The sequence below is a fragment of the Grammomys surdaster genome, unplaced genomic scaffold (genome assembly GCF_004785775.1).
Source record: "Grammomys surdaster isolate TR1022 unplaced genomic scaffold, NIH_TR_1.0 485, whole genome shotgun sequence".
Classification (NCBI taxonomy): domain Eukaryota; kingdom Metazoa; phylum Chordata; class Mammalia; order Rodentia; family Muridae; genus Grammomys; species Grammomys surdaster.
In genome coordinates this window covers 204,636-230,184 of record NW_021604904.1, presented here as the reverse complement: position 1 = coordinate 230,184, position 25,549 = coordinate 204,636, and the positions used below count along the sequence as shown (strand labels likewise).

Genomic DNA, 25,549 nt, shown 5'->3' with positions numbered 1-25,549 from the left:
TCTAGGCAGGGGCTCTACCACTGAGCCACGCCCCCAGCCCCTCACTGGGGGATTCTAGGCGGGGCTCTACCACTGAGCCACGCCCCCAGCCCCTCACTGGGGGATTCTAGGCAGGGCTCTACCACTGAGCCACGCCCCCAGCCCCTCACTGGGGGATTCTAGGCAAGAATGTCCTGCTAAGCCAAACCCCCAGACTTGCTGTACATAACAGATGCCCTCTCACTAGCTGACACTTTGCACACTTCCACCAGCGCTACCTACCAGTGCCTGTCACATGAACCCCTCACATTTTGGGTCCACTTCCAGGGAAGAGAAAATCAAGTTGAAGACCCTAGCCTTAGTCTCCAGGATGAGAAGGGCTGAATCCCACACCTCAGGCCCAGAATCCACTTGTGTCCCCTGGGAGAGCAGGTATGTTGTCAACCAGTGTGCCCGTAACAGGAACAGAGCTTTGCAAACACTGCCAATTTTTTATGACCTTCTAGTGCAGGTTATCTGTGACACCCGAAGAACTGGGTGACAGCTGTCCACCCCTCAAGATTATCTCCCAAGTAATAGTTTTCTGGTATAAGACAGATGCATTAAGCTGCACAGCGCAGGAGGAGTTCGAGTTCGGGCTAGCCTGAGTAAGTTCAAGGCCATCCTGGACAACTTAAATGACACAGAGCCGCAAATAAAAAGGGGGGGGGGGCTGCGGGGTAGGGAGTGTAGTTCAGTGGCTAGTGTGCTTGCCTGCACGCAGGGCCTCACGTTCCAATTCCAGAAAAGTGAGTAGGGCAATGTTCTGCCATGTCACCATGGAGGTGTGTTTTAGTACCAACAATGGAAGATGTGGAGATCACAGCTCATGACACACAGCCCCATAGCACAGATCTTATACCAGCTTTGCTCAGTGACCCAGGACCAGCAGGCACACAGGTAGGCACAAAACAGCCCTGTGACCGGAGCACGCGCGGTGCGGCGCCCCGACATCGTTTTCCCACCCACCCCGTGCACTCACCCTGACGGGGAAGCTGCATGTGCCCTTGCGCACGGCATCCTCATCCGCCTGCCACTGGTGTGGACGAGACGCCTCAGGCACATAGGCTGGCTTCCTCCGCCGCAGACTCTGCCGTAACTTGTTCATGGTGCCCGCCCCGTCTGGTGACACAGGATAGGGGTATTGATCAAAGAAGAAGTTAGAAGGTATGGAGGTGAGGTTACAGCATTAAGGACTTGCTGGGTGAAGAGGTATTGGGGTGAGTAGCTCTAGCCGGTGGATACTGGTTATGTAGAGTGTTCCAGAGCTGTACATTCAGAGCTTCAGAGTCATGCAGGCAAGGGGCACAGAGATGGGGGCAGGCTAGCAGGAATCGTCAGTCATGGGCTTTAGGGTTTTAGACGTCCAGGGTTTGACAAAGATCCGAAGGATGAGAGTTCATGGCACTGGAGTTTAAGGACATAGGGGTCAAGGGTCATAAAGTCATGGGTGTTGAGGGTCAGAGAAGAAGATAATCAGAAGTAAGGACACATAGCTAGGTGGTAGAGTACCTGCCTAGCATGCAAGGCCAGAAGAAGTCCAACTCCCAAGAATAGGAGGGAGAGGGAGAGGGAGAGGGACAGGGACAGAAAGTAACATGTATAGGCCATTGACATACTGAGTACAGATAAAGCAAGGCCTCAGGCGTGGTGTGTGTGTGTGTGTGTGTGCGTGTGCTGTATAAAGAACCTATGGGAATGACTGTTCATGTGTCTCTGTGTGCTGTAGTTGTTTTCTGTGAGACGAATGTCTGGAAGTTTTGGCTGATGGACAGTCATGTCTGAATGGCCATGTGTCCGCACTGGTGCAGGCTGTGTCTCTGTATTGTTACTGTCTATGAGAGTATTTTCTGTGCAGGTTACCTTAGATAGGCTGCAGAGGTGTGTCTATGACTGTTTTCCATACAGCAGTGTTTCTATGAGAGGGTATAACTATTGTCCTTTATGGCTGTTGCCTCTGAGAATGTGAGTCTATGACATAACTGTAAGATGGTACCTCTATCCAAGAGGGCAGCTGTTAATGAGCTTGTATGTGGGTGGCTTTTACTTTCTCAATTGGGCCACCTCAGTTGTGCTTGCCGAATGTTTTACTTTATATATGTATGTGTGTGTGTATACATATGTATGTTTGTGTGTGTATATATTTATATATACACATATATACACACTTTTTTGTTTTTATTTTGTTGTTGTTTTTGGTTTCTCAAGACAGGGTTTCCCCATGTAGCCCTGGCTGTCCTGGAATCCACTCTGTAGACCAGGCTGGCCTTCTGCCTCCCAAGTACTGGGATCAAAGGCATGTGCCAGCACTGCCTGGCCTCACTATATATTTAATAAACTCACTAATTCAAAACCAAAAGCAGGGCTCTCCCAGGTCATTCTCTGAGTTGGCAGTTTGTCTGCAAAGCAATGCTGTGTCCATAAGGGTGTGTAGTTGGACTGAGACCACAGTCATCAGTGTGACTTCTGACCGAGTGGCTGCCGTCTGTGAGAATGCTAAGCACTGTTTGTGAGACTGTATGCTCTTTCGGGGTTCTTGAGTGCTGTTGGTGAGGCTGCCTGTTTACCGAAGTGTAACTGTCAGGACTGAAGTCATAGCTCAGGTGATAAAGTATTTGCCTAACATGCAGTAAGCTCTGAGCTTTATAAGCAAGGCTTGGCGGTGCATGCCTGAAGTTTGAGCACTTGGGAGAGGTAGAGGCAAGAGTATCAGTTCAAGGCCATCCTTGGGAACAGAGTTCGAAGCCAGCCTGGGATAAGGGAGGCACTGCTGTCTGACCCTGTGAGTCCATGCATACTGGATGGCAACTGTCAATGGATATTTCTTCTTCCTCCTCTCTTCTTCCTCTGTCGTCGTCTTCTTCTTCTTCTTCTTCTTCTTCTTCTTCTTCTTCTTCTTCTTCTTCTTCTTCTTCTTCAAAACAGCATCCTACTATGTTATCTCTGGCTGACTTAGAAGTCACGATGTAGACTGGGCTGATAACAAACTCGAGAGTCGTACCTACCTCTGACTCCTGGCTGTTGGGATTACTGACAAGCACCTACATCTACATCTCCTAGCTTTAGAGATGGGTCTCATGTGGTCCATGTTAGATGCAAGCTTGCTATGTAGCTAAGGCTGGACTTGAACTCCCGATCCTCATGCCTCTGCCTCCCAAGCACTGGGTTTATAGGGCTGCACCATCATATCTGGCCACATATATCTCTAGAGTGTGTATCTAACAACGGGTATACAGTGAGTGCCGATGGTTGCCTGTGTGAATCTGGGAGGGTCTCTAGGTATGTACACGTGAACATATGTGTCTGTGGTTAGTGTGAATAAGCAGCTCCTTAACACATCTGGAAGTGTGCTTGACGATGCATTTTGACAAGCGCGTGGAGAGCAGCTGTGTGTGCAGGCTGAGCTGCAAATCTATAGATGTACAAGGTTCTGCGTGTGTGCATCTGCAAGGGTTTTGACCTGTACACAATCACTGTGTCGAGGAGACTGTTGGTGTCTGTAGGTGAGAGTTGAGAATGTGTGCCTGTGACCGAGGGGGCTTTGACAGTCACCGAGTATGGAAGGAAGCCAGTGTGGCAGTGGTTGGCAGCTCCTCCAGCCACTAGTAATGACCATGATCCATGCACAATGCAGCCCCTGTCCTTTGTCAAGCTGGTCACTCACCTGACTCCGTCCTGAAGGTTTCAGGGGGCCCCGAGGCCCCACAGGGGGCTGGGGACAAATGCTGACCAGGTCTCCTGGGTCCGCCCTGCTCAAGGGAGTGAGACGATGAAAGGTTTGTTGGGGCAGGGGAGTCGGTCCCCTATGCAACCCCCATCTTGGACCTTAGCCAACCCCCTCCATCTCAGCCTCCCTAGTAGGAACCCTGGTAGTCATAGCAACTGTTACTAGGGAGACCAGCCACCTGGTTCTAAGGGCCCAGAAAGGAGTAGGTGTGTTGGGGGACACTGCTCAGGGCCCTCAATACCCAAGGGGATAACGTGAAGCAAGTTTGCCCTCTAGTGTCATGTCCAGGATTATACACAAACATCCGGCCATACACACTGACATCCTAGGGTTTTCTTGGCCCTGGTCACAGTTCAGCACACTTTATCACGCATACATTATAATAACTATGTACCTCAGGTCACAAGGTTCAACTGCCAACTAAACCTTTGGCCTTATGTTCGTGTTCACCGACATACACAGGTCTATGATGGCCATTTGTGCACATGCTTGTAGTGTGTCCCAGCCCACCATACACACCTACTCATACCAACAGCTGATACTGTTCACTCATTTTCTTAGCTATGTACAATGACTTGGGCCAGACACACACGCATATCCTGCTATACTTCATGACAGCTGTGTCACCTTAGGCAGCTACCCTAGTAGAAACATATCCAGAATGGTGGCCTATCTGGTCACCCATAAGCATTCGGTCACACAGTGACCCAATCTCATCTGCATATGCCCCCCCCCCCCCGTGCCCACCTGGACTGAAGTGTTAATAAGTACCTCCACCTCCCGTCCCAGCACACACAGCTGTCGCTGCACAGGAACCACGCAACCCCAGACAGTAGCAGCCACACCAACACACCTTTTCTGATGCCACACTTTCAGAGTCACGTAATACTGGTGATACACATTTGGTCATTATATCCATTACACAGTCCTCTGTGACAACCACTCTTGTGTATATACCAGTCTTTATACGCAGCTACAGAATATGGATGCTGATGGCCACAGCCTGAGCATTACAGACATAGCATACAAGCAGCCAAAGAGGGGAGGAGGGAGGGGGAGGAGGGAGGATGGCTGCTCTCAGACAGCCACATACATTCCAGAAACAGTTGTGTATGCAGTCACTCGGCATCAGTGCCCACGGTGCCCGGCCATCTGTCATGTTGGTGTCCCACACACAGCACTACCACGTCACCCTATCACAGATAAATAGTCTCCGTGAGGACTCACGTCACGTAGACAAGAATATGGCCACATATAATCAATCACTACCGCACGTGGACAGAGATACAAAGTCACAGCCCCACTAATAACTCAGAATCTCACACGGAAACTTAAGACACACGGCTCAGTTCTCCATACCACAAGTGTACAGTAGGGTGAACAGATAAATGGAATGGCCCAGACGTAGCATTTATAGCATTATACCATTTATAGAGGAAAACATGGTCCCAGACACGGCCATGTGCACAGTCATGACATCACCAAATCACACAGACATACACACACACACACACACACACACTTTCACAGTCTAGGGCACCTGCATGGAGTCACCCAGGGTAACAGAGAAGTGGGTCACACATACACACAGAGGAAACAGAAGCCAGTCCCATACACACCCCTAACACACACAGGCAATATCCATAGCTTGAGTCCTGCACAATTAACCTTCTGTAATAGAGAAGAGTTTCAGATAAGAAGTCAGATTCACAACTCAAATCACATACAGGAGGCTGTCGTGCACACTTGGTGTCACATGGCTAGGTGGACAGTCACTTATGCAACCCCAGTCCCATACACAGACACGGCGAGGGACACCCAACCACTGTCATACACACTGCCATCCCACAGGCCCAGTCCCAAAGGCACAATGTGACATCAAATACAATGGCAGTCGTACGCCCAGAGTCGCACCAACGCAGTACAAAATCAGACGCAAGCACAACACCGTCACACATGGCCAGAGTCACAGACACAATTCTACTAACACACAGTCACAGCTCCACCCACATCTTCAGTCAGCCACACAGAAGTCCAACCTCAAACCCAACAGAGATGTTGACACATACCAAGGTACATACATACACACAGGGTCTCACAAAAGACATATGTATCTACCCAGACACAGTCTAAAAAGTACAGGAGTCTGCACAGTGAACGGCTGCCATCACATCCACGGTCACACACACACACACACACACACACACACACACCACAGACACCACCACATCCAACCACAAGCATGCAGACCGACAACGCAGGATACCTCATCCTTGCCAGCTGTAATGCAAGCACACATACAGCTACAGTCACACAAACACCAAGTCACACTTCTAGCCACATCCCCAACCCTTACACACACACACACACACACACACACACACACACCAACCACACACAAAGCCGCTGGTCACCACAGAGGCTGCAGACAGGTTTCCACCCGTCTCTGGGGAGCCGCCCCCAGCCCAGGCTGAATCCTGGAGTCTGGGGGGCAAGGGAAGGCTGAGCATTGTCTCCGGGTGGGGCCTCTCTTAGACACTGAGCAACCCTAGGGACAAAAGGGGTGGCCTAGGAGACCAATGTCTTGAGACCCCTGACTAAGCATGGGGTGGAGGTGGGGGTAGGGGAATGCCTGAAATTCTCCTTATTTTATTCACGCTGGGGTGGAGTTTCAGACACAGGGACCTTGTTCTGAGAAGGGGATTTGTCTGGGACACCGCCCAAGGGCTTGGGGGGACAGGCTGGATCTGGGACCCCTGGGAGTAGACAGTACTTGGAAACCGCCCCCCATCCCCCAGAGCCTTAGCCTTGCCAGCTCTATCCAGGGACCTCATCTTCAAGACATCGCCCAGGGGGGTGTTGTGCTCAAAGAAATCCTCTGGCAGGGAAGTGTACCGATTTAGTCTGGAATCAGCTCAGTTAAGGCCTTAGCTTGATAAAGGGAACTGTGTCCCAGACCCAGACCTGAATGCCAAATCTTGTCCAGGGAGTTGTACCTAGAATTTATGTAGCCCTGTCCTTGATTTGGGGGAAATCTGTATTCCGGGATCCCTATTTTCAGGGCCTTCGCAGAGATGGCCTGTGCTGGACCAGACCCCAGTCTGGTAGGTTTGGGATTGCCAGGAACCTGTTCCCGGACCCCCACCCAGGACCACCCTCTCCAGCCTTGGCATCTTCTCTCCATCCGGGCGCTGCTGCCGCCTCCCACCCTTCGCCACATCAGCAGCGGCGCCGCCCCCGGCCCGAGCCCCCCGAGCCCGCCCTTCTCACGCTGGCCGCCGCGCTGCGGGACATCCAGGGCCCGGGCGCCCCCGCCTCCCGCGGCCCCGGATGGGCCCGGCTTCCCGAGTGCTGCTGCTGCTGTGGTGGCGGCGGCTCGGTCTGACGCGGGCCGGGCCCGGGCCCGGCGGCTGGTGCGGGATGCAAGCGCGCGAGCCAGCTCGGCTCCCGGGAGGATTCCGTTCCGGGGGCGGGGGAGCATCCCTCCCTCGGCGCCCCGCCCCGACCCCGCCCATTGGCCCGCCGCCTGCTGTATATGCAAAGATAACCCCGCCCTCCGCAGACCACGCCCCCACACAAACACTACCCCATCTCCTCCCTTGCAAAGGCCGCCCGCCCCGCCCCGCCCCCTGGCCTGGCCTTGCGGGGACCTGCACGCATCCCTAGAGGAGTCCCTCTCTGGTTCAGACGCAGGTTCTATTTGCTTCCGTAACCCCTGACCTCAGATCCCCTATGGTTCTGCTTCTGAAGAATTGCTTTGGGAGGTGCCTCGACGTCCTCAAATCTTGCTTAACCCCACGGTTCTCCCAGCCCGGCGGGGGCGGGCAGAAGCGGTGACGAGGCACTTTTTGCAGGCGAGGGGAGGGGAGGGGAAGGAAAAGGAACAGACCCTGGAGTTCTGAAGGGAGATCACTCTGGCTTGTGGAAAGAGGGCATTGGGTCCTAGCTCTGGACTCAGCTGCACCCCTACCCCTGTCCTGTAGGTTTTGGCAAAGCAGCTGGTAGGGGCATTAGGGCCCATTAGTAAAGGCGAGGTTGTCAGGAACAGGAGGGAGCCTGAAGCTGGGGCGGGGGGGGGGGGGGGCGTATGTGATAGGGGGGGGCATCTCACCGCCCCCACCCCCCGGGGCGCGGGGGGCCACCGCGGGGGGGGGGGGCGGAGGTTCCCCGCAACAGATGGCCCTAGACAAGGGGGTTGAGGGGGGGTCTGGCCATCTGCACCTGGAGCTGCCTGTGAGCTCCTCCCCCTTAGCACAGACAGAAAAGAGCTGGGGGGGAGGGAACGGGTGCCTTTATTCGGAGGGAAGGATCAGCACCCACCCCCATCCTCCAATACACAGGCTGGAACCCAGGAAGAAGGCAGCTGGTAGAGGAGCAAGGGTGGCAAAGGTGAGGACCGCCTCCCACAGCCACCATCTCCCCTTTCGCCTGTGGATCCTGGAAGACCTGGGGCGCCTCCTCCACATGAGTGGATCCCATGAAGAGGCCAAGGGCTCGCTTAGATGGTGGTAGAGTCTGCTGACTCCCAGCCTCAGGATTCAAACATGCTCACTTTGGATCAGGGAGCTAACTCCAGGGGCCCGAAGATCCAAGGCAAGAAACTAGGCTCTGGGACCAGGACAGAGGAGGAGGGGACCGCCCGCTGTGGAGCTGGTATCCCCGGATGGAATCTGTCTTGGTGGGGTCGGCAGGGAGGTCCCTAGTCAGGAGGTTGCTGGCAGTGGCAATGTCTGGCGACTGGCCCAGTAGCGGTAGTAGGTATCTTGGAAGAGGTCCCGGCAGGCGATGTGGGCGTGGAGACGGGCACAGGCTAAGAAAGCCCCAGCTAGCTTGCGGTGTAGAGCATAGGTCTCCTCAGGCGGTGGGCGCAGCCGGTGCCGAAGCAACACTGGGATGAGGCCCTGTATTCGGCGAGCGGTCTCTCCAGCCCCGAAGTCGTAGGGGCCTGAGGCAGCAAAGGGCTCCCCCAGGATCATCACTGCCTCGACGTGGGCGTCAGAGAATGCCTAGGGTGGGGATGGCAGATGCATCCAGACGGACATAATGTCCTCTGATTACTTCTGAAGAGGCAAGCTGCAAGGGCTGGGGGCGTGACTCACTGGTGGAGTTTGCCTAGAATCCACCAGTGAGGGGCTGGGGGTGGGGCGTGGCTCAGTGGGGGAAGGTTTGCATTGCTGGCCTAAGATTCCCTAAGAGTAATAAGTAGTCTCCCCCTATCCCCCACCTTGTCTCCAAGAGCCCCAGTTTTGTACAGGTAAGTAACCCCTCTATTCCTCAAACCCAGGATCCCCAGAATAAATAGCGCTCCCCTCCCTCCCAGTAGCTTCACTCTCCATTTCACCCCTGGGTTCCTCAGTATAACCAAAAGACACTAACCCCCTAAAGAAAACAGCCACAGACACACCAGCCCCCTTCTGCTCCGTGGCAACCAACCTTGGTTTCAAAGCCTGTAAGGAATTTGAGGTCCTGGGATTTCTGTAGAACCCGATCTCTGTCTCCATCTGCTGCAGCCTTCACCACCTGGAATGTCAGAGGACAAAGACCAGTGTGGGTCACGGGACGCCTTGGGGTTCTTGTTTTTGTTTTGGGGCAGAGTCTGATCTAGCCTACACTATTTTGAACTCACTGTGTAGCTGGGGATAACCAGGAACTCCTGATCTTCCTGCCCCACCTGCTGGGAGTTGAAGGATTCCGGGTCTGTGCCATCACACCAGGCTACAGGAGGTTCTAGAGAATAGCAAATACTAGGCAGCAGGGTAGAGCAGTACACAGCTACAATCCTAGTACCCAGGAGGCAGGGTTACGATTATGAGTTCAAAGCCAGCCTGGACTACCAAGGAACACTGCTAAAAAGGAGAGGAGGAAGGGAGGGAGAGAAGTGGGGAGGGGATATTTTGTCCAACCTAGATCGCCTCAATTTCCTTTACCTGGGTATACTCTTTCGTCTAGAAGCTTCTCCCTCCCTACTCTGTCCCTGCTCTGTCTCCCTCAAGAGACCCTGCAGGAGGAAATGGTCAGGGCTCTGCTGTCCACTGGGAACGCAGAACGGTCTGGAGGCTGGCACATGAGTGGCCCAGAGAAGTGTCACATCTGTTGATGCCTCCAGACACTAGACAGGATGAACGGCAGCCTAGGGTACCAGAGGGCCATCTTCCCCACTGGACACTGAGCCGCTTGGGTGAGTCTAGCTGGGTGCAGTGGTGGTACTGGCCATGAGACGAGGCACTCAGGTTGCTTGTAGTTCCTGTCCAGTCCTGTAGAGGGAGGCACTGAAGCACCTGCACCAGATCCCTTGGCTTTAGAGGACTCTAGAGAAACTGTAGCTGGCCCTCTGCCTTCTCATCTGTGGAATGGGTTCTGTGGGAGTAAGGAACTTTGGTTCTATATGGGGTCACTGTGTGGGGCTCAGCCCTTGACTGCAGAGGAAGTATCTGTTGCACTGGGGACTGCTCTTGCTGTCACTGGGTGCCAGGGTCCCTGGGCAGAAGAGGCAGGCTCAGAGCAGGGAGAGGAAGCACTGCACCACCCTTTCTTTGGGAGGGTGGCCTGGGATGAACTGAGTAATTCTGTTATAGATCCCCCTGCCTATGACTTGTCTAGCCGTCTGTTAGGGTTCCATACAAATGCGCTGATTTTCTTTTTCTTTTTTTTTTAAAGGTAGTTCAGCTGATAAAGGTGCTGACAAGTCACATGACCTGAATTTGGTCCTCAGGCCCCACAGGTCCTACATGGGGTAAAAAGAGAACTGATTCTGGCAGATTCTCCTCTGACTTCCCCATGTGTCCCCATGGTGCACTAGGGCATGTGTGTACACATGTACATATATGGGCTCATGGACACGGACACACACACACACAAAGACCAGCAAGCAAACAAATAAGGTCTCCATATGAAACCCAGGCTGGCCTTGAACTCATGATTCTCTTGTCCTGTTTGAGCATCCCAGGTACTCTGATTATAGGCCGCCACATACGTCCAATAGGTTTGTTTGTTTTGTTTTCACTGGAAAAGGTTAAGGTAGCCCAAGTTTTTGGAAGGCAGTGTTGACAAGAAATGAGATGGTTCAAGTCCTCGTGGAGGCCTTGGCTTTGAGCCTCAAATGGCCAGTGTGGGTGTGAGTGTGGGGTGTGGGGTGAGTGTGGGGTGTGGGGTGAGTGTGGGGTGTGGGGTGAGTGTGGGGTGTGGTGTTGTATGTCACCCGGTCTTCATCCTTGTCAACAGCTAGGGGTGGTCTTAAAAGTCTCAGGCCAGAGCCTTCAGCCTTGTCTCAGGCATTTTTCTCCTCTGTCTTCAAGGCCATTTGCCCGTGGCCCTATCTATGGGGGTCTCCCTCCTAGCAGGCTCCTCTGTGACTTCTCTACTCAGGCTGATGGATATGAGCCCTCGTGGGTGTGGGGTGCTGAGGCTTGATGCAGCAGTTTGGAAAAGCATGGCTGTATATAGGCTCATGTTTGAATACTGAACTCTGGGTTCCCAGTTGACGGAACTGTTTGAGAAGGACTTGGAGGAGGTGCGTTACTGGGGCATGACTTTGAGGTTTCAAAAGCCCACACCAGGCTGGATTAGCTGTCTCTGCCTCCTGTTTGTAGATCAAATAGAACCTCTTGGCTACTGCTACAGTGCCACACCTGGGTGCTGCCAGGCTCCTGCCTTCATGGTCATGGGCTCACCCTCTAGAACTGCAAGGCCCTGAGCAAATGCTTTCTTTTACAAGTTACCTCAGTACTTCAGTCATGGTGTCTCTTCACAGCAATAGGACCGTAACTGAGACTCTGGTCCTCTGTACAACCAACAAGTGCTCTTAAGCACGAGCCATCGCTCCAAGCCCTTAAATGACATTTCTCCTTGGAAGCACTACCATGCACAAAGGATTTTCCTAAGTACCTCTGTGGTCACTTAAGAATGTCCCCATAGGCTCACTGACGCTTAGTCACCAGAGGGTGGAACTCTTTCAAAGGATTAGAAAGATTAAAAGGTGTTGTCAGAATAGGTGTGGCCTTGTTGGAAGTATGGAAGTATGTCACAGGGGTGGGTGGGATATGGCTTTTGACGTGTCCATGCCAGGTCCTGTCTGTCTCTGTCTGTCTGTCTGTCTGTCTGTCTGTCTCTGCCTGTGGATCAGAATGTAGCTCAAGCATGCCTGCCTGCCACCATGCTTCCTGCCATGATAACAGACTAAGCCCCTGACACGGCAGGCGAGCCCCCAATTAAACGCTTTCCTTTCTAAGAGTTACCTTGGTCATGGTGTCTCTTTAACAGTGACTAAACACCTCTTGACCTTTGAAAGTTTATCCGGATATCTGTTTAGCCTCTACCTGATCGGTCCTTTGCATCTTTCAGCTCTCAGTTCAATGTCTCCTCCTCCAGGAAGCCTTCCTTGAATCCTCAAGCTGGGACAGGTTCCTTGAGATTTTTCACAATGCCCTCTATTTCCTCAGCTTAGCCCTAAGACCTCTGTGTCCTTACTTCCTGTGGTGGTTTGACTACGCCTGGCCTAGGGAGTGGAACTACTGGGAGGTGTGGCCTTGGAGTAAGTGTGTCACTGTGAGGGTAGGTAATGATACCCTCCTCCTATCTGCCTGGAAGCCAGTCTCTTCTCCTGGCTGCCTTGGATCAAGAAGTAGTACTTGGGGCTGGAGAGATGGATGGCTCAGTGATTAAGAGCACTGGCCTTCCAGAGGTCCTGAGTTCAAGTCCCAGTGACCACATGGTGGCTCACAACCATCTGTAATCATATCTGATGCTCTCTTCTGGTGTGTCTGAAGACAGACAGCTACAGTCTGAAGATAAGCTACAGTGTCCTCATATACATAAAATAAATCTTTTTTTGTTTTTTGTTTTTGTTTTGTTTTTTTTTGTTTTTTGAGACAGGGTTTCTCTGTATAGTCCTGGCTGTCCTGGAACTCACTATGTAGACCAGGCTAGCCTCAAACTCAGAAATCCACCTGCCTCTGCCCGCCAAGTGGTGGGATTAAAGGCGTGCACCACCACCGCCTGGCCCTAAATAAAATTTTTAAATCTTTTGAAAAAAAAAAAAAGATGTAGAACTCTCAGCTCTTTCTCCAGCATTGCCATGCTACCGGCCATGCTAATGGACCGAACCTCTGAACCTTTAAGCCTGGCCTAACTAAGTGTTGATCTGTGTAAGAGTTGCCTGGGCCATGGAAACCCTAACTAAGACACTGTCCTCCTGCTGTGGGACACAGACTGAACTCTGTGATGGGGAGACAACTGTCGCCAGTATCATCCAGAATAGAGCTGGGCACCAAGGCGCTGTCAGAGGATGTCGGAACTGACAACCCGATGAATGGAAAGGCCAAGCTGTGTAGACACACGTGGGACGGTCTGTGCAGCTGCTGCCACTGACTGACTTGGGAGGGAGAAAGAGAAGAACAAAGCCGTGAGGAAGCGTTCCCTCAAGAGCTCCAGCTTCCAGTTCGGTGCAGGCTGGATGCTGAGGCCCTGGACAAGGTGGCCATCTCTGGCCCTTCTCTCAGAAAGGGGCTGAGCAAGGGCTGGGACGTGGATTCTGGACCCAGACCACCTGCCACTCACAGGCCTGCTGGGATTTGGGGCAGCCTGTCTCTGAGCGCAGTCAGATCACCTGTAGTGGGGCTCTGAGTGGCCCTGGTCACTTTCAGTCAGTTAGTACTTGTGATGTTCCTAAGTGACGAGAGTCACTAGCTGTTATTACTATTACTGTAATAGAGTCTCACTGTGTAGCCCTGGCTGGCCTGGAGCTCACAGAGATTCTCCTGCCTCTGCCTCTTGAGAGCAGGTGCTTTAGTGTGAACCATCTTAAGGCCCTGTATTTCTTAGCTCTGTTTTGCTTTTCCTTCCTGCCCTGTTCTCCCTACCTGGCTTGGGCCCTGACCCTTCAGAAGCCACAGGGTTTGTACTCACCTCAATGTAATGGTCCGTGAACTCTGTTCCAAAGGCCCGGCTTGCACCAAAGTCCAGTAGAGTCACCTGGGAACAATGGAGGAGACGAACGTGGGGGGCTGTCACCACCCCCACTGCCGACTGGAGGCCAGGACTCCTCTTCCCCTCTCATGCAGCTCCACCCTTGCTGTTGAGCCACACCTCTAGATCCTCACTGGTGATCACAGGCAAATGCTGTATCAGTGAGTCACGCCCCCTCCCCTTGCCCCGCCTGTGTGCCCATACAAAGTCAGGCCTCTGTGGTCGTCCACATTGCTGGCCTCATTCTAGGCGGGCACTTAAAGATTCAACTTTAGTGCTAGCCTTCTTTCAGTTGCTATTGGGTTTTGTTTTGTTTTGTTTTTTTTTGTTTTTTGAAACTAGGTTTCATGATATCATTCAGGCTGCCTCTGCCTCTGGGGTACTAGGATTAAAAGTGGGTGCCTCCATACTTAGCCTATTTGCCTTTAGTACAAATCTTGGGCCCAAGAGATACCCCAGAGAATGAGACATCCAAGAAATTAAATGAATACCCACAATCCTACTAATCAGCTTAAAATATGAATACCGGCCCACATAGGTTTATCCCTCCCTCACCTGTACACTGCCAGGACCCACTCCAAGGTTACTACCTACCAGGAACTAACAGCATTAAATAATTTCCTCAGGACTGCAGAGATGGCTCAGTGGTTAAGAGTGCTAGCTGGTCTTTCAGAGGACTCTGGTTCGATTCCCAGCACCCACATAGTGGCTGACAGCTGTCTGTAATTATAGTTCCAGGGGATCCAACGCCCTCTTCTGGTCTCCTCTGTCACTGCACACACATGGTGCACAGACACATATGCACAGTACCCATACACATAAAATACTAAAATAATAATTTTAAAAATTCATTTTCCTAAAATTCTCAAGCATATCTTTTACATCTATGTGTTGGCACAGAACATATCCAGTAATAGTTCCATGATTTAAAGTTTTGTATCTACAGAGACACCAAGCCTGGAGACAAATGTCTGCAGTTCCAGGTGAAGCAGGATTAGGAATTTAGCACCAGCCTGGGCTACATAGTGAGACCCCGCTCTCAGAAAACTTCTGATAGTGTTTACTGTACTTGTTCTGTAATCTGTACTTTGGACCTACGTGGCTTACAGGCTTTCCCTATCATGGTGTTAGTTCTGGCTCATCTCTTTGGTCTATTTGTATTTTAGAAAGATTCATTAAATGTGGATGGATGTTCTGTCTGCATGCATGCCTTTCTGTGCACCGCTTACATGCCTGGTACCACAGACGTAGAAGAAGGTATTGGAAGTCCCTGGAGCTGGAGTTGCAGATGTGTGTGAGCCACTATGTGGATGCCAGCAAGTAACTCACGTCCCTCTATAAGATAACCACTGAGCCACCCCTCCACCCCCATTTTTTGCATTTGTTATGTATTGTGTTATTAGGTGTGGCACACCTGCAGAGGTCAGATGATCTCCCTCCCCCACCTTCCTGGGAACCAACCTGGTGGCTGGAGGCATCATACAGGAAGTTGGCCCAGTTGGGATCCGTCTGCATGAATCTGAACTCAAAAAGCTCCCGCAGACACAACCTCAGGAGCTGAAAGCAAATCTGGAGGAACAAGAAGACATGCCAGTGAGGTGTCCTGCCCCCTCCTGGCCAGGGGAGGAAGTGACCACTTTGGCTCTTCCCATCCCGTTCCACAAGGAGCCGCACCTGATTGCGGATATCCTGGCTCAGGCCCTGACACTGGTCCAGCGGGATCCCCGCAGCCAGCTCCATGGCCAGCACCCGTGTAGTGCATAGCTCCTGTACCACAGCTGGAACTCGGAAGAAGGGGTCGTCAGCCAAGAGCTTCCTGGGACAGGACAAGGGCGAGGAATGAGAGACGTCATGCCTTAGAGCCCAGAGGCTTGGTTTGAACTGGCTGTTTTACTGAGAAGCCCTTCCGGCCACCTTGCTCTAGGCTTTCCTCCCCCTCACCCCCCAGCCCAACCCCCTTCTCTGGTTTGCCTGCCTTGGGTGACAGCCAATACCTGGCTGGACTGGCACTGAAGAGACTTTGTAGTACTGTGTAGGTTTTTAACTGGGTGTAGCTGGAGACCCAGTTACCACTTCCCTCCTCCTAACCCTTCTCTGACCTTCTTCTTGTCACCTGACAATGAGCTGAGTATTTAGTTCACACATCACTTAAAAATAAAATAACTATTTTATAGCCAGTGAGATGGCTTACAGGATAAAGGCACTTGTCCCAAAGCAAGTGACCTGAGTTTGATCCCAGAGCCCACATATTCTTAAAAGTTGTCCTCTGATTCCCATATGTATGCTATAGCATTTGTACACTGGCGTGTACACACATACACTAAGTAATAAATATAATACATTCTTTTTTTGTTTTGTTTCGTTTTGTTTTTCAATACAGGGTTTCTCTGTGTAGCCCTGGCTGTCCTGGAACTCACTCTGTAGACCAGGCTGGCCTTGAACTCAGAAATCTGCCTGCCTCTGCCTCCCAAGTGCTGGGATTAAAGGTGTGCGCCACCACTGCCCAGCCCGGCACAAATTCTTTATTGAAGAGTTTTTTACTCTATGGCTCTACAGTGATAATCACTGGTCACTCCTTGGGGTCACTAGAGAATCCTATTCCAACATTTCAGTTACTTGTGGTAAACCTTGGTCTAAAAATATTAAGTGGAGAGTCCTAAGCTGGACATGGTAGTGTGTGTCTATAAACCTTGCATTGGAGAGTGGTGGAAGGAGGTAGGGGCCTAAGAGCCAACTCCTGTGACATGGCATGTTCCAGGCCAGTCAGGGTACATAAGATTCTGTCTCAAAAAACAATCAAGGGAAAAGAGGGCTGTGGGGAATGGGGCCGGGGGGCTGGAGGGATGGCTCAGTGGTTAAGAGCACTGGCTGCTCTTGCAGAGGACCTGGGTTCCCAACACACACAATGGTGGCTCACAATCTGTTAACTCCAGTTCCAGGTGATCTGATGCCCTCTTCTGGCATCTGAGAGCACTGCATGTACATGGTATACACACACACACACACACACACACACACGCGCACGCGCGCAAAACATCCATGTAATAAAAAGAAATCTCAATTAAAAGCAATTCCAGAAGTTAAGTAATTTACAAATTTAAAAATACCATTCCGAGCAGTATGACAAATCCAACTCCATCCTGTTCGGAACATTAATCACTACTTGTCCAGTATGTGAGTGGTACACACAGTGTAATACACTCCCCTTCTAAGAGTGCTTGGCTTTTTCAGCGGGATGACTGTTGTGATATTACATTGGCCGTGTCCTAGTCATCTTTATTGTACTTAATGATGGTCCCAAAGCAAGAGCAGGAATGCTGGCATATCAGATATGCCAATGAAGAGCAGAAATCACTTTTTCCTCTTTTTAAAAAATGTTCTGTCCTGGTAAAATGGCTCAGCGGTTAAGAGCACCGGCTGCTCTTCAAGAGGTCATGAGTTCAAATCCCAGCAACCACTTGTGGCTCACAATTATGTGTAATGCGATCTGATGCCCTCATATGGGTGTCTGAAGACAGCTACAGTGGACTTTGCAGAGGGAGAAGGGAAAGAGGAAAAATGTTTTGTCCTTTTCAATTAGTATGTATTAGTCATTTCATTTTGGCATTTCACAGACACCACACACACACACACACACACACAGAGGATATATTTTAGTCAGCTCTCTGTCACCCTCTTAAGTCCTTCCCCCTGGTTCCCACTTCACAATTCATCTTTCTACTTTCTTGTTTTTTTAAAATGAGTGTCATTAGGGCTGCTTACAGGAGGATGATGAATAACAGGCAAATTTTTTCTTTCTTTCTTTTACATTTATTTAGTGTGTGCACCCGTGTGCTTGTGTGTGTGCGCGTGTGTGCTCGTGTTTGTCTGTCACAGGTCATGGAGCATGTATGGATAACAGGGAATAACCATGTGGGCACCAGTTCCTTCTTTCCACTCTCTGAGTCCCGAGGATTCAGTCCTGGGTGGCAAGCTCTTTAAGGAGCCACCTCACCAGCCCACAGAGTGCTATCTTTAAGTGAGAAGGTAAAATGCTCAGGTTCAATGAGGAGAATAAAAACTGCCACAGTCCATCAAGATTCTTAGTGAGGACAAACCTACGCGTGAAATGGTGGCAAAGGAAGAAATTCGTGCCAGTTTTACCACAAACTGCAAGCATTACGCCTACCGTGAAAGACAAATGCTTGGGTAAGGTGACTGAGGCACCCTGTCAAGTGGAGTGGGCTTGCAGTCCCTGCACAAGAAGGCTGAGGCAGGAGGATGACAGTCTGAACAAAGGTGGAAAGGTATTCAGCTTGTGGGCAGAAGCCTGGAGCACAAGTCTTCCTAGTGGCATACACTCGCTGTAGCAGGGAACACTGTGTCTAGCCTGTGAGGTAATCACAGGGGACAACAGTCAACACAGGGTTGGGAACTAACTGGGTTTCAGGTATCCACTGGGGTCGTCTAGGAATGTGTCCCCTGTACATAAAGGAGAATCCTGGACTGTAAGCAGTGGTAAATAAATTCGAGGTTCCTTCTCTGATCCAGATGTGGTGGTGCACACCTGCAGACTCAGTAACTGGGAGATAGAGGCAGGAAGTACATACATGGTACACAGGGTATATGACACTTCCATTCCATTTCAGCAGATTGACTGTTGGGTTATTATGGTGGCAGTGTTCCCTGTCATGTAATAGTCTGCCATTAAGATCAGGTGTGGTGGCACACATCTGAACCCGAGAGGGAGAGGTCAAGGGTTTCCTGAGCTACACAGGGAGTTTGAGGCCAGTCTCGGTTGCACGGCATTCTAGTCTCAAAACCAAGGGGCCACGGAGACGGCTCCATTACAAAAGGGCTTACCACAGGAGGACTCACATTTTACCACCAGAACCTACAAAAGTTAGGAGGGGCACACAATTGTAATCCCAGCCATGGAGCAGCAGTAACAGCTGGATCCCTGGGGCTCGATGGCCAGCCAGCCCAATCTGTGTGTCCCACTCTGGGCCAAAGAGAGGTTCTGACTCAGAACAGACGGACACCTATGTAAGGCTGTTCTCTGGCCCCCACATGCCTTGTGCAGCAGGTGAAGACGTTGAAAGGGGACCTTTGAGGACGCTGGGAACAGGCAGGTGGGGCATAGGAAGGCTTTGCGGATCCTGGGACAGTGTCCTCAGATTCTGCATGGGGTTGCTCTGGCCTGTCCCCCAGTGTCATTCTGCCTTGCGGGGTCCTACTTGGGGTCGGTATGTAGTCTTAGTTTATGAGGTCTCTGATACTGGCTCTACTTCTCAAAAGCCAGGCCTGCACTAAGCACTAATCAGCACACCTCCCCTAGGAGAATACTCTCCTGAGGCGGCTGAATGGAATCAGGCCACACAGTCTTGTAAGGGCTGACCTGAGACTAAAGCCCATACTCATCAGGGTCCAGGACACACACCTTGTGTGACTGTTGTCTGGACTGCCTCCTCCCTGTCACCTGAGCGTGGCATGCTGGGGGACATAGCCAACTCGTGAGCCTTGCTGTACAGGCTCTTTGCTAGGTGTCTCTTTTTTGTTCTGTTGTTTTGCTTTTTCAAGATGGTGTCTCATGTAGCCCAGGCTGGCCTCAAACTCAGCTACATTCCTGAGGATGACCTTGAACTTCTGGTTTCTACCTACGAGTGCTAGGGTACTAAGTACGAGTCACCATTCCAGGCTTATGGGGTGCTGAGGATCAGCCCCAGAGCGTGACTGACGTATGCGACACAAACGCCAAGCGAGCTACACCCTCAGACTTGAGTTGTCCTTAATTGTTGCACACGACCATATCCCCAAGATGTAGCCGGGCTGTTCTCTATTAGCCACAGTCTGTTCATTTGCCCTGCCATAAAATACTCCGGCATGGAGACCCAGATGAGGTGGCACCTGCATATTATCCTAGCAGTGGACAGGTAGAAGCCACAGACTCGGTACGAAGCCAGGAGAGCCACAGAGTGAGTCCGAGATCGGCTAGGGCTACAGATTGAGATCCTAGCTAAAAAAAAAAAAAAAAAAAGAAAAGAAAAAAAGTGGTGGGGGAGGGATTTGGCTAGAGAGATGGCTTGGCAGTTGGGCCCTCTTCTAGAAGACTCAAATTCTGTTCCCAGCACCCAGGTTGGGTGGCTCACAACCGCCTGTAATTCCAGCTCCAGGGGAGTCCAAAGTCTCACATATATTTAAAGTAATTAAAATAAATAAAAATTAAAAAAAAAAAAAGAGATTCAACCAGTAGTATTGAAAACACCATCATAGCCAGGTACAGGGCACACCTGTAATCCCCAGCACATGGGAGGCAGAGTCAGAATGACTGATACAAGTTTGAGATCAGCCAGAGATACACGGTGAGACCCTATCTCAAAAACAAAAACAAAATTAAAAGACTCACTGCAACTTATTTATCCACCTTGCCGAACAGATTTCATAGATTTGGGTTTCTAGGTTGGGACTTGCACACATTGCTGCTCTGAGCGTTCTAGAAAATTCTGATGGCATACAACAGTATAAATGTCCATACAGAATTTATCAAGGAGGCCAGTGGTGGGGTTGCTGGGTATGCGAACATAGAGGTTCTTTCGGGGTGGGGGGGCTTAGGACATGGCTCAGCAGGTAAGCTGCTTGCCATACAGCATATGGGTCTGATCCCCAGAACCATGCATAACAGCCACGAATGGCAGCAAGTACTGCAATCCTAGCACCAAGGAGGCGGCGAGAGGAGGATCCTGGAGCTTTGCGGGCTAGCCAGTCTAGCAAAACCAGAGTTCTAGAGGTTCAGCAAGAGATGAGATTGCATGAGAGAGAACTCTGGTTAAAAGCCCTAGCTGCTCTTCCAGAGGACACAGGTTTGATGACCGGCACCCATGGTGGCTCATAGCCATCTATAAATTCAACACCCTCTTCTGGTCTCTGTGGGTACTGCATGCATATGGTGCACAGACATACATGCAGGCCAAAAACCAATACAGAAAACAAACTAAAAAAAATGGGAAGGGGGCTGGAGAGATGGCTCAGAGGTTGAGAGCACTGACTGCTCTTCCAGAGGTGCTGAGTTCAATCCCAGCAACCACATGGTGGCTCACAACCATCTGTAATGGGATCCGATGCCCTCTTCTGGTGCGTCTGAAGAAAGCAACAGTGTACTCATATACATAAAATAAACAAATCAGGAATTTTTTTTTCTTGTTTTAGAACTTTTGGAGGGGCTTGTTATTGTAATTTTGGAACAGGATTTTACTATGTATCCCTAGCTGGTCTGGAACGCCCTAATGTAGATGAGGCTGGGCTTGAATTCACAGAAATCCACTTGCCTCCGATTACCAAGTGATAAGATTAGAGGTGTATTAAATTAAAATTAAAATTTAAAAATAAATTAAGGTTGCACCGGCACGGTGACATATGCCTTTAATCTCAGCACTTGGGAGACAGAGGCAGGTGGATCTCTATGAGTTCAAGGTCCATGCCAGCCAGAGCTACAGAGTGAGACCCTGGCTTCCCAGCTGGTCACACCTCTGCTGCCTGCCTATCTGCCTGTTCTCAGCATCCTCACAGGTCCCCACTCAACTTCTTCATGGGGGTTTCTCTGCCTGTTGTGTACAAGGAACAGTCTGGAGCTGGTGTTCTCCTGCCTACCACTGTAGAACGCTGCAGAATCCTCACTTAGCAGGTCTACCCGAATGTCACGGTGGGCCTGAGTCCCTGTGAGAGCATAGCAGATACACATCTGACAGAACCCACGCTTGAATAAGGAGTCTGCCGTTCCACGGGAGGATACTGACTGTCAGAGGCTGGAGAGCACCACCTCCATCCCAGATCAGGAGAGCAGGAGGGAATCCCCCAGCAGCCTGCAGGGGTGTCAGCTTACCTGAAGGTCTGGGCACAGGCGGCTTCTCTGCGGTAGTCACATTCCCAAGACAGCTCTTGCTGCAAGGTCTGCAGGCTCTGCTCTGCAAACAGGCCTGGGAGGGGAGGGAGCAAGGATGGTGGCCGAGGATGGCTCCCTGCCGGTGTCTTCACGGGCCCCTCATGCAGTTCTAAGTCTCCCGCTGTCCCACACACCTCTGTTCAGACTTCTACCCCTCCCCACTTTTTCATTCCTCCTCATCTTTTTTTTTTTAATTAAAAAAAAAAAAAGAATACAGGCTCTTACATAGTCCAGGCTGGCCTCCAACTCAGTAAGTAGCCAAGGTGACCTTGACCTCTTGACCCCCTGCTTCTACCTGCCAAACCCTGGATCACAGACTGGCTACAACGCTTGGCTTTACATCTGAGATTGAGTCTCTCTGTGTGGTCCAGAGTTGACCCTAACTTTGGGCAGCCCTCCTGTCTCGGATTCCCCAGTGCTTAAGTTGTGTGAACCACCAGACCCAGTTTACACACCTCATCTGAGATTCACCTTCTCTCTCTTTCCCAGAACTGTGGTCTCTGTTGGAAGTCTGTCTCCTGGGCTTAGCTCTGTCACAGGAACTGTCCCAGCCCCTAGTCTGAAGCAGCTCTTTTCACTGGTCATTTAGCAAAGGATGGCCTTGAACTTCTGATCTTCCTACCTTCCCCTCCTGAGCACGGGGGTCCTCTGTGTACTACCACACCCTATTTGATACCAGAGCTCAACCCTGGGCTTCGCACCTGCCGGACGAGCACTCTACTGAGCTACATCCACAGGCATCTTCCCCTCTTGTTTCTGCCCACCCTCCCACGGCCCTCTGCCTCTCGCCTGGCCTCCAGGCCTGCCTGCGTCTCCTACTTCCTTTCTTCCACAAGCACGCCTTGCTCTGTCTTCTACAGGCCATCTTCACGTGAACCAACACAGACATGCTGCCTACTAAGTCGTCTCTTCTGCTTCTGTGGTTCCCCTGCATACTGTACATCTGTCTGTCTGTCTGTGCATTTGATCTGGGCTTTTTTCTTTGTAGCTATGTCACATATACTCATTCTCTCTGGATTTCCCCTGCTTGGCATCCTCCTGTCACCTGTGTGATGTATGTACACCTCAGTCTAGCCCCACTTCCTCTCTTTAAGCATCCCTCCTGCTGTGGGGACAGAGGGGACACCTCACCCTCTGGTAGGCCCACACTCATCTTGAGCAGGGCCAGCAGGTTCTGCACGTCACTCTGGATGCTCTGGGCAACACCTGGGTACTGTCAGGAGGGAGGAAGGGGGGTCAGGTGGTCAGGATTCATCCATGCCTTCGGGACAGCACAGTGCCCACCCCCGGCCCTGCCCGCCCAACGACCCCTGGCTCACCTGGATCTTCACAGCCACCTCAGTCCCATCCTTTAGCACGGCTTGGTGTACCTGCCCAATGGAGGCGGCAGCAAAGGGCACTTCCTCGAGGGAGGCCACCTTGTCTTGCCAGTCCTTGCCTAGCTCCTCTTCTAGAACTTTCTGAAAGGAGCAAGTGTAACGGTTACCATCATGGTTCCAGGCAGCTGACTTCATGTGTGCTGTGTTGGTTAGGGAGCGTGTTGTGTTAACAACCCTGGGGTTCACTCTTGGCTGATATCTCATTTTACAGATGTGGAAACTGAGGCCCAGGTGACCAACTAGCCAGGCGTGTTGCAGGATATTCGATCACACTGTGGACCTTGACACTGTCCAGTTGTGGTGGGGCTCAGCCTTAGCACAGACCTTTAATCCCTCTGGCTGGAATACAGACAGGCCCTTAGTACTCTTCTCACCTTTAATCCCAAGCAATGAAGGTAAAATTACTTTGTAGAAGGAAGCACTCGTGTTGGAAAGTGATGTCTAACTGAGTAGCAGACAAAGTGACAAATCCAAAAAGGATTTAACAGAACTGACAGAATAGGATATGCCCAACTCTCACAAGAAAAGAGAGGAGAGGAAAGCTACTTAAGGGAGAGACAGACAGCACAGGAGGAGAGTACAGAACAGGATACAGTAGTCTGTGGAGAGCAGTGCAGTAGAGTTGAGAGGGAGAGTACAGCAGCACATTGGGAGGGAGAGGTAGTTTTACCAGGAGAGTTTTTAAAGAGACAGACTGAAGAGAAAACGAGCTAGACACAGGTGAGGACAGAATGCACAAGAGAATGAGAAGCAGCCAGAAGACTAGAACAGATTGCTAGAGTTAGAGGCCGAGCAGAGGCAATTCAGAAGCTGAGAGGAAAGCCAGACTGAATAAATCAGCTGGGAGCTGAGCTGAACCAGCCAGCCAGAGTTCAGAAAGAAGAAGAAAGGGTGAGCTTATAGGCCTGCATTAGGTTGTACAGAGGCTAGAAGCTCCTAGGACTAGGCCTAGGGTTAGCAGAGGGAGGCTTGGAGATGGCAGTGACAACAGGAGAGTACAAGTTACGTATCTGTACACAAGGGCCATTGTTTCCTTTTGTCTCTAAGTGGAGGAAATCCAAGTAGATTTGTTTAGAAAAGTGAGAATGAACTCCTACTAAGATTCAGAGTCCCACCGAAGGAATGCCTACATTGGTTCTTTTTTGTTATTTTGTTTTTTGAGATAGGGTTTCTCTGTATAGCCCTGCCTGTCCTGGAACTCACTCTGTAGACCAGGCTGGCCTCGAACTCAGAAATCCTCCTGCCTCTGCCTCCCAAGTGCTAGGATTAAGGGCGTGCAACACCACTGCCCAGCCCTACATTGTTTCTGTTTGTTTGTTTGTTTGTTTTTTGAGGCACGGTCTCATTGAGGTCCTGACTGGCCTGGGATACATTATATAGACCAGGCTGGCTCCAAGCTCACAGAGATATACCTCCCACAGCCTCCTGAGGGCAGGTATTAAAGGTATGTACCAGCACACCCCGGGAGACTGTTAATGAAAACTGATAACACTCCTCATTAGAGTCCCATATTATTAAGGCATTAAAAAAAAAAAAAACATAAAGAGGGTCTTCCTTTTGGTTCTGCTGTATTTATAAAGTGTCTCAGAGAGTCATGGTGACTACCTGGGTCATGCATATGGCAAGGAGCAGAGCCCAGATGGCAGGCAGGTAGGTATCGGAGCCTAGGTCTTTATACAGTTACAGAACAGCTTGAGTCTTCTTAGAGCTATGTCTGATGGCATCCTACTTAAAGATAACATCTCCTTCAACTTTGCTTGTTTGTTTGGGATGGGGCCTAAAGTAGCACAGGCTAGCCTTGGATTCTCTGCATAGCTTGGGATGACCTTGAACTCCTGATCCTATGCTTCCATCTCCGACTGCTGAGACCATACAGGTGTGTGTCATACCTCCCAGAATGATCTCTTTAAATTCATCACAGCTCAAACTTGTTACTCACGTGTGTCAGGGACAAGGAGCGACAGGGACGGGTCTGAGAACTTCACGTACTAGAACCTGTTCTGCAGACTGTACGTTGAGCTATGTAATCCCACGTCATCATCCATCCAAACTCACACTCACCATCATTTGCCAGCGGGGCATGAAGTCGGCGCTCTGTCGGACCCTCTCGAAGATCCGCTGAAGCTGGGGGCTGATGAAGCTGTTGTCTTGGGGGACAGTGGGGTGAGGGGATTAGTGAGGGGGATGAGGAGGGCTTCCATATGAACATATCAAATCAGGGGTTGCTGCTGGCTGGGCGGGGGTGGGGTGGGGATGAGGACATAGGTCAGGGGTTGAGGGTCAGGCTGTACCCTGGATGCTGAGCATTTGGCCGATCTTGAGGGCAGCCCCCCGGACTGTACACAAGGTCTGCACGATCCTCTCAGCATTGGCCTCAGAAAGGAAAGGACTGGACCCCAATCCAGAGACGCCCTCTACGGTGAGAAGTGAACATCAGTATCGCATGCACAGAGAGATCCTTCCTGTGTACCCTTGGCTGACAGAACTCTATGTAGATCAGGCTGGCCTCAAACTCCTATATGTATCCTTGGCTGACAGAGCTCT

General features: G+C 51.0%; 2 protein-coding genes across 6 annotated transcripts in view; both read right to left on the bottom strand.

Moving 5' to 3' along the window:
- The window catches only part of Numbl (NUMB like endocytic adaptor protein), a 23,333-nt gene extending 16,285 nt beyond the window's left edge, over positions 1-7,048 (bottom strand). The window contains exons 1-3 of the mRNA XM_028781603.1: positions 7,016-7,048; positions 3,683-3,767; positions 1,001-1,140 (exon numbers count right to left, since the gene is read on the bottom strand). Coding sequence (XP_028637436.1) covers positions 1,001-1,140; positions 3,683-3,767; positions 7,016-7,039 — 249 coding nt within the window. The 5' untranslated portion in view covers positions 7,040-7,048. The remainder of the gene's footprint in view (positions 1-1,000; positions 1,141-3,682; positions 3,768-7,015) is intronic.
- A 966-nt stretch (positions 7,049-8,014) lies between these two features.
- Positions 8,015-25,549, bottom strand: part of Coq8b (coenzyme Q8B) — a 27,090-nt gene continuing 9,555 nt past the window's right edge. For all 5 annotated transcript variants that reach the window (XM_028781613.1, XM_028781616.1, XM_028781615.1 and 2 more), the window contains 10 exons: positions 25,297-25,419; positions 25,067-25,152; positions 22,946-23,086; positions 22,758-22,839; positions 21,567-21,660; positions 15,383-15,524; positions 15,170-15,277; positions 13,649-13,714; positions 9,179-9,265; positions 8,015-8,751 (listed from right to left, as the gene is read on the bottom strand). In XM_028781613.1, coding sequence (XP_028637446.1) covers positions 8,449-8,751; positions 9,179-9,265; positions 13,649-13,714; positions 15,170-15,277; positions 15,383-15,524; positions 21,567-21,660; positions 22,758-22,839; positions 22,946-23,086; positions 25,067-25,152; positions 25,297-25,419 — 1,232 coding nt within the window. In that variant the 3' untranslated portion in view covers positions 8,015-8,448. The remainder of the gene's footprint in view (positions 8,752-9,178; positions 9,266-13,648; positions 13,715-15,169; positions 15,278-15,382; positions 15,525-21,566; positions 21,661-22,757; positions 22,840-22,945; positions 23,087-25,066; positions 25,153-25,296; positions 25,420-25,549) is intronic.